The sequence below is a fragment of the Ptychodera flava genome, chromosome 2, assembly GCF_041260155.1.
Source record: "Ptychodera flava strain L36383 chromosome 2, AS_Pfla_20210202, whole genome shotgun sequence".
NCBI lineage: Eukaryota > Metazoa > Hemichordata > Enteropneusta > Ptychoderidae > Ptychodera > Ptychodera flava.
Genome location: NC_091929.1, coordinates 1,788,256 through 1,801,623, shown reverse-complemented (window position 1 = coordinate 1,801,623; position 13,368 = coordinate 1,788,256). Strand labels below are relative to the sequence as shown.

Here is a 13,368-nt window from a genome sequence, read left to right as displayed (position 1 = left end):
CCCACACCTAAACCTGACCCATGAACACCCCCACCAGTTTATGATATGACCCATCACAATGGCATGACGTCAACGGATCTTGACAGACGGAAGTCTTGACAGACGGAAGTTCTTGACAGCAGCATATTGGTTTTCAACTCTAATACCTTCTCTGTCTATAAATAGACACGAGAAGGTAAAAAGTAATGCTACCTCATAAATCTTCTAGACCCTACCCCTCCTGAATATCAAATGTTCCATCCCTTGGTATTACATAACGCCAGATGACAGGAAATGTATAATTACAACTTTGGGGAGTTTTTAATTAATGCGATGAGTGTTATCATTCTAATGTAAACAGCACTTAAGTTAGTCACAGATAGTGAAATGCCTTCCACTGTGGGCAGTGATTACAACATCTGGAATTATCCTGGATCCAAACTTCTCATCAGTTCTTGTATGTCTTACATAGAAAAGTTGCAAAAATTGGTCCGCAATGAAAACATTCACCTCAACTTTGTTTTCTGGATCAAATTTTACTACAAATTGATATTAACTATGACAAAATTATGTTCACAGCCTTCGAAACTCTCTCACAACATATCCTGGGTTGATGTAGGTCATTTAAGGTCACAAACTGAGAAAATTACCTAAAATATACAAATTTGGGGGTTTCCAAACACTTTGAGCAGAAAATACTATCTAATAACATCCCTCGGGACTTTATACTGAATTACGAAGCTATCAAACAAGTAATTTTGAGAACAAGTTTTCTTGACCAAAAATGACGATATTGTCTTAACAAGCGACCTAGCGGCCGATATAGCTCCGCTGTGTTTATGTAGAGAATAACTATTTTTGACACATGTTGATGAAGAAGGAGGAAATCTTTGATAGCTCAATGCAGTGGCCAGAAAAAAGTGGCTAAAATAAGCTGCAAAAATACACAATTGAAGATTTCATCATACTTTGAATATATCACATCGGATCATCCCTAGGAACATGTCAACCAAAGCTATCTGATGAGTAGTGTTTTGAGAATAAAATTTTCTGACCAAAAATGGCAACAATTGCCCCCCCAAATAAAAATTGCAGATTTCATCATAATTTCAAAAGATCAAATTGAGTTCATCTATAGAAACCTGTATACCAAATTTCAAAGCTGTTAGACCAGTACTTTTTGAGAAACACATATTTTGACCAAAAATGGGAAAAATTGCCACAAAATTCAAAATTGCAGATTTCATCATTATTTCAATAAATATCATGTAGTTCATCTATGGAAACCTGTATACCAAATTTCAAAGCTATCAGATGAGCAGTTGTTGAAATACACATTTTTGACCTAAAATTGCAAAAATTGCCCCAAAAATACAAAATTACAGATTTCAGGAGAAATTAAATATATATTACTTAGCTCATCTGTAGGAACCTGTATACCAAATTTCAAAGCTATCAGACCAGTACTTTTGAGAAACACGTTTTTTGACCAAAAATAGCAAAATTGCCCCAAAATTACAAAATCGCAGATTTCATCATAATTTCTACAAATATCATTAAGGTGATCTGTAGGAACCTGTATACTAAATTGCAAAGCTATCAGATGAGTACTTTTGGAAATACACATTTTTTGACCAAAAATGGCAAAAATTGCCCCAAAAATACAAAATTGCAGATTTCATCATAATTTCAATACATATCATTTAGTTCATGTGTAGGAACCTCTATACCAAATTTCAAAGCTATCAGATGAGTAGTTTTGGCAATACACATTTTTGACCAAAAATGGCAAAAATTGCCCAAAAATACAAAATTACAGATTTCATCAGAAATTCAATATATATTACTAAGTGCATCTATAGAAACCTGTATACCAAATTTCAAAACTATCAGACCAGTACTTTTTGAGAAATACATTTTTTGACCAAAAATGGCAAAAATTGCCTTAAAAATGCAAATTTGCATATTTCTTCACAATTTGAACAAATCTGAAATAGATCATCCCTAGGGACATATGTACCAAATTTCAAAGCTATCTGACCGGTAGTTTTGAAGAAGAAGATTTTTAAAGATTTTTTACCAAAAATGACAAAAATTGCCTTAAAAATACAAATATGCAAATTTCACCACGATTTGAAGAAATCTGACTGAAGTCACCATAAGTAAACTGCATATTAAATTTCAAAGCAATCGGACAAGCGGTTTGAGAAAAGAAGATTTTTTTACCAAAAACACCAAAAAATGCCCCAAAAATACAAATATGCAAATTTCACCACGATTTGAACAAACTTAAGTGAGGTCACCCCAAGTGAACCGCATATAAAATTTCAAAGCAATTGGACTTGCGGTTTCAGAGGAGAAGGCAATTGTTGACGGACGACGACGACGACGACGACGACGGACGACGGACGACGGACGACGGACGACGATGGACGACGACGGAAAATCAACCTATTTGATAAGCTCCGCGTCGCTGACAGCGGAGCTAAAAATACAAATTTGTATATTTCAGGACAATTTCCACGTATCTAAGTATTGTCATATCTGTACGTCTGTGTACCAAATATAAAAGCTGTCTGTCCAGGGGTTTTAAAAAGAAAAAAGTGTTTAAGATTTTTTGACCAAAAATGACAAAATTGTTACAAAATAGTAATTTTCCCAATTTTGTCATAATTTCAACAAATTAGAAGAGTAACACCCTCGCAAAGATCTAACCCAAATTTGAGAGCGATTGGGCTGGCGGTTTTAGAGAAGAAGAATTTTTACTGAAGATGAGAAAAATCACCAAAAAATTCAAAATTAAGGATATCTTCACAATATTCATAAAACTGTATAAGGTTCACCTAAGCTACTTGCATACAAATTTTCAAATCAATCGAAACAGCGGTTCTCGAGATATTAATTCTTGACCATTTTCACATTTTGTAAGCTCATTTGCATAATTTTGGCAATGACTTCATTTGAACAAAATCCCATCTATAGCCCAGGATGCATCCACGCACCAAATACCAAGCTGAAATGTGCAGCGGTTTGCGTGTTTTTGATGTTGATGGACATACTGTACGTACGCACATACTTACATACCGGTACATACACACATTCATACATACACACATACATACAGATACCATCGACTTCAGCTTATATGATAAACTCACATTGGTATAACCAAATGTGAGCTAATAAAATCGGTTGAGATGTGCCTGAGTTATGGCTCCGTACATGAAAAAAATCGTAACAAAATGGCTGCACAGCAGCCATATTGGATCGTATCACAAAAGAAATGGACGTGCATATGTATGACCTATGAAGTAATCCTTGTACCAAGTTTGAATGAAATCACTCCAGGCATCTCTTGGATATCTGCGTGAGCAGACGGACGGACGGACGCATGGACATGACCAAACCTATAAGTCCCCCGGACGGTGTCCAAGGGGACTAATAATGATCTGCCAAAGTATTATGTATTTGGCATTCTATGATTTTCATTTGATGAAATATAAAAGATACATATGGATTTTACCTGTTTATCAGTCTCTCCCTCTTCAGCAAACGTGATGTATATGAAAAATAGTAGTTGATTACAATCAGAAACTGCAGCAACTTGATAAACTGAACAGCAAAGTCAAGCTGGCTGTAGTAGTGAGCATATACCCAATGATTAACACTGAAAAGAGAAAACAAATATATATACTGTAATCATTTAATAATCTAACAAAAAAGCTGTGTATTCTAAAAGCAGTGTATTTTGTGTATACTTGATATGATATCAGAAATACTACGTTCTCCAATTATTGTTATTGGCTGTAAATAGAATAAAATGTTATAGAAGAAAATGTCAAATGGCAAAGTGCAGTAGTGTGCATCATCTCTGTGAGCATTGACAAATACACTGAGTCGGTGCTGCTACAGTTTGAGGATGTTGTACGGCAGATTGAATCACACCGGTCAGAGCTGCTATGATCTGATCATGTTGTGTGGCAGATTGAAAGTCATGTAGTCAGTGCTGCTATAGTCTGATCATGTTGTATGGCAGATTGAATCACACCGGTCAGAGCTGCTATGATCTGATCATGTTGTGTGGCAGATTGAAAGTCATGTAGTCAGTGCTGCTATGATCTGATCATGTTGTGTGGCAGATTGAAAGTCATGTAGTCAGTGCTGCTATGATCTGATCATGTTGTGTGGCAGATTGAAAGTCATGTAGTCAGTGCTGCTATGATCTGATCATGTTGTGTGGCAGATTGAAAGTCATGTAGTCAGTGCTGCTATGATCTGGTCATGTTGTGTGGCAGATTGAAAGTCATGTAGTCAGTGCTGCTATGATCTGGTCATGTTGTGTGGCAGATTGAAAGTCATGTAGTCAGTGCTGCTATAGTCTGATCATGTTGTGTGGCAGATTGAATCACACCAGTCAGAGCAGCTATGATCTGATCATGTTGTGTGGCAGATTGAAAGTCATGTAGTCAGTGCTGCTATGATCTGATCATGTTGTGTGGCAGATTGAAAGTCATGTAGTCAGTGCTGCTATGATCTGGTCATGTTGTGTGGCAGATTGAAAGTCATGTAGTCAGTGCTGCTATGATCTGATCATGTTGTGTGGCAGATTGAAAGTCATGTAGTCAGTGCTGCTATAGTCTGATCATGTTGTGTGGCAGATTGAAAGTCATGTAGTCAGTGCTGCTATAGTCTGATCATGTTGTGTGGCAGATTGAAAGTCATGTAGTCAGTGCTGCTATAGTCTGATCATGTTGTGTGGCAGATTGAATCACACCAGTCAGAGCAGCTATGATCTGATCATGTTGTGTGGCAGATTGAAAGTCATGTAGTCAGTGCTGCTATGATCTGATCATGTTGTGTGGCAGATTGAAAGTCATGTAGTCAGTGCTGCTATAGTCTGATCATGTTGTGTGGCAGATTGAATCACACCAGTCAGAGCAGCTATGATCTGATCATGTTGTGTGGCAGATTGAAAGTCATGTAGTCAGTGCTGCTATGATCTGATCATGTTGTGTGGCAGATTGAAAGTCATGTAGTCAGTGCTGCTATGATCTGATCATGTTGTGTGGCAGATTGAAAGTCATGTAGTCAGTGCTGCTATGATCTGGTCATGTTGTGTGGCAGATTGAAAGTCATGTAGTCAGTGCTGCTATAGTCTGATCATGTTGTATGGCAGATTGAAAGTCATGTAGTCAGTGCTGCTATAGTCTGATCATGTTGTATGGCAGATTGAAAGTCATGTAGTCAGAGCTGCTATGATCTGATCATGTTGTGTGGCAGATTGAAAGTCATGTAGTCAGTGCTGCTATAGTCTGATCATGTTGTGTGGCAGATTGAAAGTCATGTAGTCAGTGCTGCTATGATCTGATCATGTTGTGTGGCAGATTGAAAGTCATGTAGTCAGTGCTGCTATAGTCTGATCATGTTGTGTGGCAGATTGAAAGTCATGTAGTCAGTGCTGCTATGATCTGATCATGTTGTGTGGCAGATTGAAAGACAAAATTTGGGCACATTTTGAGTGGGAGGGAGGGGGTTTCAAGTAAAACGAAGGAATTACGTTTCTTGTGCGTCAGCTTATATTATCGACGGCCCCTAAGTAAACTGCTTTAAAATACTTTTTGTGCAATATATTGTAAGAGTAAGGTATAAGGAGCTTTTGTTTTCTTACACAGAGACTTGAAAATGCCAAAAATTTCGTGAGACAGTGTTGGAAATTGGATCCATGGACAGCAACGTGTTAATACCAGTCAAAAGCTATTTTTCGCCATTTTCAAACCACGGTGATGACATATTTTTTGTCAACAAATGTATTTCATAAATTGGAATGATTTAACACACCTTATTTTGCATTTTCAATTTTTAAATAATATATATATAGAAATAATGACAGAATGAAGAAGATACTTTGCCCAGGTGACCAACTGAGTGTTGAAAGGGCAGTACATGGCTCTGAATCAATTGTTGATGAACAGACACCAGAAGACAGGCTTGAGTATGCATAATGATTCACTGTAGTTTTGTATTTTTTGTCCAGGTCACTTATACATGTGGTTTGCATAATATAGTGTTTTCAGCTTTATTCGTTCCCTGCAGGTCAATATAAAACACAACCACTAGATAAAATATCTAGCTTGCATGACAGATGTCAGTGGAGTATTTACACATTATTGAAGGGGATGCAGGCATTCTTAGATCCATATCAGTTCAGCAAAATGTGGTTAGAATAGTATGATTATAATGAGCATGCAAACCTTTTATTCTTGCAGACAATTTGGTCTGAGTTTTATGACACCAGATCAGAAAGGGATGAAGGGACTTAATATCACTTGTGCAACCATCTCGTCAGGAAAAATTGAGTCAAAGATGTTCACAATGATATAAATTCAGTTCGTGACTTTAATGATATCACCCTCCGTGGACATGTCGTTGCTGCTGCAATGACCCATCTTGAAATGAAAAGTAAGGATGACCATCCCACTCATGTTCCAAGAGGTGTTGAAGTTTATTCAGCAGAAGACAAACAAGAATACCTTCTCTCTGTTGCCTATGAAATCCCGACAACTAAGTGTTAAGCACATTTCATCCAGAAGAAATGTGTAATGACATAAACAACACCACAGATGTGGAAGGCTTCAAGTGTGGATATCAAGGCTGCGACAAAGTGTACAAGGAAAATGGGAAACGCCCGGCAGATCACAGAGCTATCTGTATGTGCAAACGCCTTCAAACGACAAGTGGTGACCAAAATGTAGGAAATACTGACACTAGAAACCAGGCAAACCGGCTGAATGACACAGTGGAAGAGGTTGATACATCAATGGAAAGCTCAGTCACAAGGAAGATGGATCTAAACCTGAAAGGGAAGAAAAAAGAGTGTATTTTCAATTATCATATTGCAGCTATCTCAGAATGTCCCTGCTTGAAGCAGCCCTGAGGGATAGCACAAGAGAAAGTGATGGTGAAAGAAGAATGACGTATTTGAAATTCCTGCTGCTGTATTTCAAATTTTATGGTCACACTAAATACAGTATTGAAGCAGTGTGACTTCTCACTCAACTCAATGCAACCGTAACACCAACAATGGCAGCAAAACTTAAATGATATCGAACTCTAAATCTGAATGGTGGCATAGGTCAAAATGTGGCTGATGACTTGGCTATGGAGTTTCTAAATAGGGATGCTAAAAGGTAAATCCAGTGACTTGCACCAAATATGACAGAAGGTGATGTGAAGAGAATAGGAACCACACTCAAAGCTGTGACTGACACTGAAACTGTCTTTGACAGGTGTTCACATGTACGTAATGGCACAGTGAACATACAAAACCTGATGACAAGGAAGATCTGCAAACTATAGTTACTGTTCTACAGCAAAGACAAGTGTTCAGTGTAGAACCTGGCAGATATCATCTGCAGTTTCCAGGGTTTCCAAGCAACAGATTGTCAGAGTTAGATGTACACTGCGCGAAATTCGATACATAGCCGCAAGCGGCGCTACATACATCCAGGTATTTACACTATGGTATTTCTCGATTCGCATGTGCTGAACAGCTGAATGTTGGTCGTCTGCATTTTTCGTTCGTCTGCTGCATTTCGATCAGATGTGGTCATGAAGACGAGAAAACTTGAGATATACTTCAAAGAACTGAACAGCAGTTGCATTTCTTTGAAGGGCCAACATCAGAGACCTGATGAATCTTCTAAAAGGTTGTACAGAGTAAAAGCGATTAATAACAAGACGAGTAAAAGCCGGGGTGAGTTGACAGAGAAAACCGATGTGTAAATATTATGATCCCTTTTGATGTTTATGTTACTCAAAACGTTTGCACCCTGTTTTAAAAGTATAATGCGATTTCATAGGAATTAGTTTTGTTTTTATGCGAATTCTCCTCCTTCCTTGTACCAGCACACGGTATGTATGTTGGCTTCAAGTTCAACACATTTTTTTTGGGGGGGGGGGGGGGCTGTAATTTGGAGTCCGGCACAGACGATGACGTCCGAGTTTACAAATAAAACATGTAATGTTGTGACTATCACTCAGTTTAGATCAAAATCAGTCAAAATTCCGAGCTTGTATAACTCAATTTATGTACAACAGTGAGCTTGGAGAATCTGGAGACCATATGCGTCATCCGTCTGCGCTCTGTTGTCCAACAACGGAACAATGAGAAACGGGATGTGAATAGCAATCATTGATGTTTGATTGTTTCATGTTTTCTAACACTAAAACTGACCAATAAGAATGTGACTGCGAATGTGAGACCAAGAGATAGTCATCACTTTGGGGCTAGGTTTTTTAAAGTCCCAAATGTGCTGAGCAAAACAGTGCTGCATGTATCTAATTGTCCACTTCACAGGGCTGTGTACGATGGTTGGAGGCGTATGGCCCGTGTAAGAACAGATCACACAATATTGTACTGCTGACACTTGTGACAGTAGAAATGAAGATTTGTAATTTCTTTAGTAGGGAAATAAATTTCATGTGTTGATTGTTATTTTCTGGCAATAACATTCACAGTGCTTCATTCTGAAAACTGTTCTCTTTCTGTAGAGGACAGCAGTACTTACTGAAATGGGAGAACTTTCCCCTATGGGAATCAACCTGGGAGCCTGAAGAAAATTTGAAGAAAACATCGATCAACAGCTTCATCTTTCCTGATATTCCAAAGAGTACAGTTGAGGAAAACCTGGCTACACACAGGACCCACTATAGTGTATTACTATTAAATTAATTTAATGCCTTCATTTCATTAAAAAATGTTGTTTTATTTCCTATTGTCAAATAGCTGCCCAATTTTAATACTTATATGTGTGTGTTCAAAATGCTGAGATAGCAAATAAAACAGCATGTAAAACTATTGCAAATGACATTGGCTGATTGAATGATTTATTTTTGTGTTTGTGTTAGGATTGACATAAAAATTTGATGAGGATTATAAGATTTGATTCTACGAGACACTCTGCTGTGATGTACAATGTTACAAAGATTTCCAAATGACTGTGAAACACATGATGTGTAGCTGGATTAAAACATAAATTCTTCCATTACTTTACATACAATTTCTCTGTTTCTGGATTATAAAATTCTACCTCTTGATGGCTCACAATACACATTAAGAAAACACTATTTTATGATTTTTTCTTTATTGTTTATTCCGTCTTGTAATTTTATTGTCATCAGTATATCACAGTAATTTTCATTTGGTACTGACACTTCTTAGAGGATAACTGGTTGTAACTTTAGATTTTTAAATAGTTTTGTTCTGCTTACAAACTACAATTTATTTGTTCTACTCCCTAAAACATGTTGAAGTGCCCAGTATTTACAGTAGTTTGTCAACAAAGCTGAGTATACATGTTGCTAGCTTTGTTATTGTTCATATGTGAATTTTTTTTCTGGGCTGAAATTCAGTTGCCAACAATAACAACACATTTTACACATATTCAGGTTGAGTTGACAATTTCAATGATGGTCATATCAACATGTTATGGAGCGGGAGTAGAACAAGTAATTGCTATTGATGTACAATGTGGAAATATTGAAAAATATCTTCCCTTTAAAGTTGCACCGTAATTGTATATTGATTTATATCATTTCTTTTTCTTTTCATTTTTTTGGATTGCAGTGCAGAAGTTTAAGGGAATCAGCAGAAACCCAGTTGTACTCCCTTTTCTTCATGATGTGTACAGGTTTCTCTTTCCATGGAAAGGACAAACTACTTCAGATGGTTCACAGTTTCTTCGGTTGGAAGATTTCAGTCGCTGTGTACCACTACCCCCTCATTGGTATCAGTGGATAGATGTGCACGGTGAAGTGCACCAGATATCCTTTCCGATGAAATTAAAACCCGTACTTGGGTGGTCACCTAAGACTCATATAGTAGTAGAAGGACAGCTCAAGCAGATAAGATCCCCAGTAGAAAATTTGAAAGTTGATTTTATTAAGGTTCCAATTAAATTGTAAAGACAAATATCAGAGGTGTGATTTAAACTACCCACATGGTAAATTAACTCTCTTGTTTGAAAGTTGTTGAACAGTAAATTGTAATACTGACAAGAATCTAAGTAGGTGCTATGGCTGAGATAAAAGAAATACTTAAAAATAAAGTCTCTGTAAATACTGCAGTTGATAAGAGATTAACAAGCAAATACTCTGATATTTGTCTCTCTTTAGAGATACCGTTCACGCTAGCAAAAGTATAAATTGATCTGAAAACTAAGAACAAAGAGCTTTCATAAATTTTTAAAGTTTTCATTACCGAATTTTGTTCAAGTCAAAGCTGCTTGCAAAAGAATAGAAAGCAAATTGAAAAAAATATGTTATGACATTCCAGCATTGTTCAGGAAAAGTAAAGGTGGTTCTGAAACTAAAAAAAACTTAATGCAAGAGTCTTTAGACTTGCTGTTTAATACAGGTATGAGGTTGTTGATGTTACTCATGTCTTACAAGAAATTGGACAACTTAGGACAGATAATGAGTATTTAGAGAAAAGATGTTCAGATTTGTATCCAGAATTATTGGCAGCAAATACAGAAAGAGAGAAAATAAAGTTACAGTTGGAGAATTTAAAGTCTCAAAACCATGGTTTGTTTTCTATTATCAAACTTATTGAAGAAAAAGATCTTCATTATGCTATCAACAGTTCTCTACTTTGCAACCCGAGGAATAAAGAAGTTGGTCTACGACAGAGGAATAGACAAATTAAAGAACTAAAATCCAATGTGGATAAAGCGTTATGGTTTTCTAAGTCATTTGGCCTTCAGCTTGATGTAGTGAGTTTCATGAAGAAAGTGGTCAGACTGTCAAACTTGATTACACTCAAACAAATGGTAATGGGCATAATTATGATCAATCATCTAATCCTGAAAAAGAGAAAAGTAGAAGTATTCTTTACATTATGGATAGGTTTTGCATAGGTGATGCATCATACCATGAATTCACATATATCTCTGATGACCTACCCAAAAGCTATCTAATCAAACAGTGTAGACAAGAAATGAACAAGTGTTACTTTATTGAAAGAACACCTGGGTGGGAAGAGGGTGTCCAATTAAGTTTCAAGGCAGAACTATCATCTCAAATTACTTGTCATAATCTTGCATCAAAATCTCAGAAGCCTATCAGGGTTAAAATTTCTGGTGAAGGAGCTAAAATGTCAAGGCTCACAAATTTTCTCATAATATCCTTCTCATTTCTAGACTCTGAAAAATAAAATTGATGGTGAAATTTTTCCAGTTGCTATTATAAAGGCTTCAGAATCATATGATGTTTTCAAGTGATGTTTACGTGACATAATTTGTGAGATAAATGATGTCACTGAAAATGGCGGTATATTAGTAGGTGACCATTCTGTGCCAGTTGACTTGTACTTAGGTGCTGACTATAAATTTCTTCTCTTTATCATGGGCTTTGCTGGAGCCACGTCAAATAGCTCATGTATTTGGTGTAAGATAGAAACAATGCAACGTTGAGATACAACAAAACCCCTTGACTACTATAATTCTTCAACAGATATGGTAAGGACATTGGAAGATATTGCGCAGAATGATAAAACAAAACAATTTGGCTGTTTGAATCCTCCCCAGTTGAAAATATCACTGAACAAAATTGTTACTGATGAACTTCATTTGATGCTGAGAATTACTGATGTACTTACCAATAACTTAATACATGTTAGATCTTGACAAAAAGAAAATATTCATACACTGTAGGAATTGGAAAAAAGGAGCATCTCTCTAAGTTGTGTGAAATTTTAAGATCTTTGGGGATTTCGTTTAATGTGTGGGAGAAAAAGAATGCTGATGGGAGTGGCTCGGGAATTTATGACAGTACAAGTTTAATGGGGAATGAGAAAAAGAAGCGACTTAGTTAACTGCAGTGTGCCCTCTAAGCCAATATGATGCATCTAATTCAAGAAAGGAGGTGGGAAGTTGTATGCAAATGAGAACAAGTGTCGCGAAGTGTAGCGAAGCTAAATTAACACTACACTTGAAAGCGTAATGTGTTAGGAGTGTTGTTTATATTTTATAAAGCATTCTGTAAAATTTGTACATCGAGTTTCTTTGATGTATTGTCAAAATAAAGCCATGAATGGCGTACTTGATTGCTTGTCATGGAAGGATATGCCTGTGTAAAGCGGCCCTATTGTCACAAACGCCCGGTCACCCCCAGGCCTGGGTCACCCCGGTGACCGGAGGCTGTACGAGGAATCCCCAAGTCACTTTGTTATGTAGGTCATTTCCCCCACACTCATCATGACCTGAGTTCAATTAGTCTAGAACATTCTCAAGGTCACTGCCCTTGATGACCTAACAACCTTGAATTCAATTAGTCATGTTTGGAATGTTCTGGAAAGTTGATTAGTTGTGTAAGGGAGATAATTTTAGAACAGTAATTAGCATGTCAATAAAAGGTTCTAGATTGTTCTTACATGCCTTTATAAAAGGGACGTGCACAGCTTCCAGTCAGACTTTTGGGATCGTGTCTCTTGTGTGTTACTAAACTCCAGCAGTAGTCATTCTCAAGACTTTTCAAGACCTTCACTGTCAACGCTGGATTTATACGGTGGACTTTGTGCAGCTGCAAGCCAAAGGACTGTTCATTCATCCAACTGACTGTTACAACTCTGAGACTGGAGCTTTGCCGTCCCAGCTGAGATAAGTAATCTGTACACTTTTAAAGCTTGTACTCTATCCCTGACTTAGCAATTAGTTTTATTTTTGTAATAAATTTTGTTTAAACGTTAACTGCTGGGTTCACCCTTTTGTTCGTTTTCTCTGCACGTAACAAATTGGGGGCTCGTCCGGGAGACGAATATTTTGAGCCGTTTGACAACATTTTGACAGCCTTTTCAAAACTACTGTATACTTTGAACTCAGCGAAATTAATCATGGCGGAATTTAAACCAGAGGAAATGGATGACCTTGATCAGGACACATTTGAATCCCTCAGAAAAGACGACCTCATTGCACTGGCCAATTTCCTTAAAGTAGAAGTCAAAAGATCTATGCGCAAGAGGGAAATACAGTACCGTATTGCCAAACATCTAGTTGATTTAGGCCAATTTGAGGAATCCACCCTGAAAGATTATGAGCCGAGTCTACCTCTGAACTCAGAAAATTAGAATTAGAAATGCAGACAAATTTGGAGATCAAGAAATAGAATTACAAGAATAGAAATAAATGGAAAAGAGAGACAGGCATTAGAAAAAGAAAAAATACAAATGCAGTTAGAAATGGAAGAAAGACAGAGAGAGAAAGATAGGCAGGAAAGATTAGAAATGAAACGTTTAGAGCTTGGACAGTCAGGAAAATCCTTCCCTTCACACGGTTTTGACATCACTAAGCATTTCAGGTTAGTTCCCCCTTTCCAAGAAAAGGATGTTGATAA

General features: G+C 37.1%; 1 protein-coding gene across 1 annotated transcript in view; it reads right to left on the bottom strand.

Moving 5' to 3' along the window:
* The window catches only part of LOC139151274 (uncharacterized), a 102,384-nt gene that overhangs the window by 26,125 nt on the left and 62,891 nt on the right, over positions 1-13,368 (bottom strand). Inside the window, exon 5 of the mRNA XM_070723953.1 lies at positions 3,503-3,646. Coding sequence (XP_070580054.1) covers positions 3,503-3,646 — 144 coding nt within the window. The remainder of the gene's footprint in view (positions 1-3,502; positions 3,647-13,368) is intronic.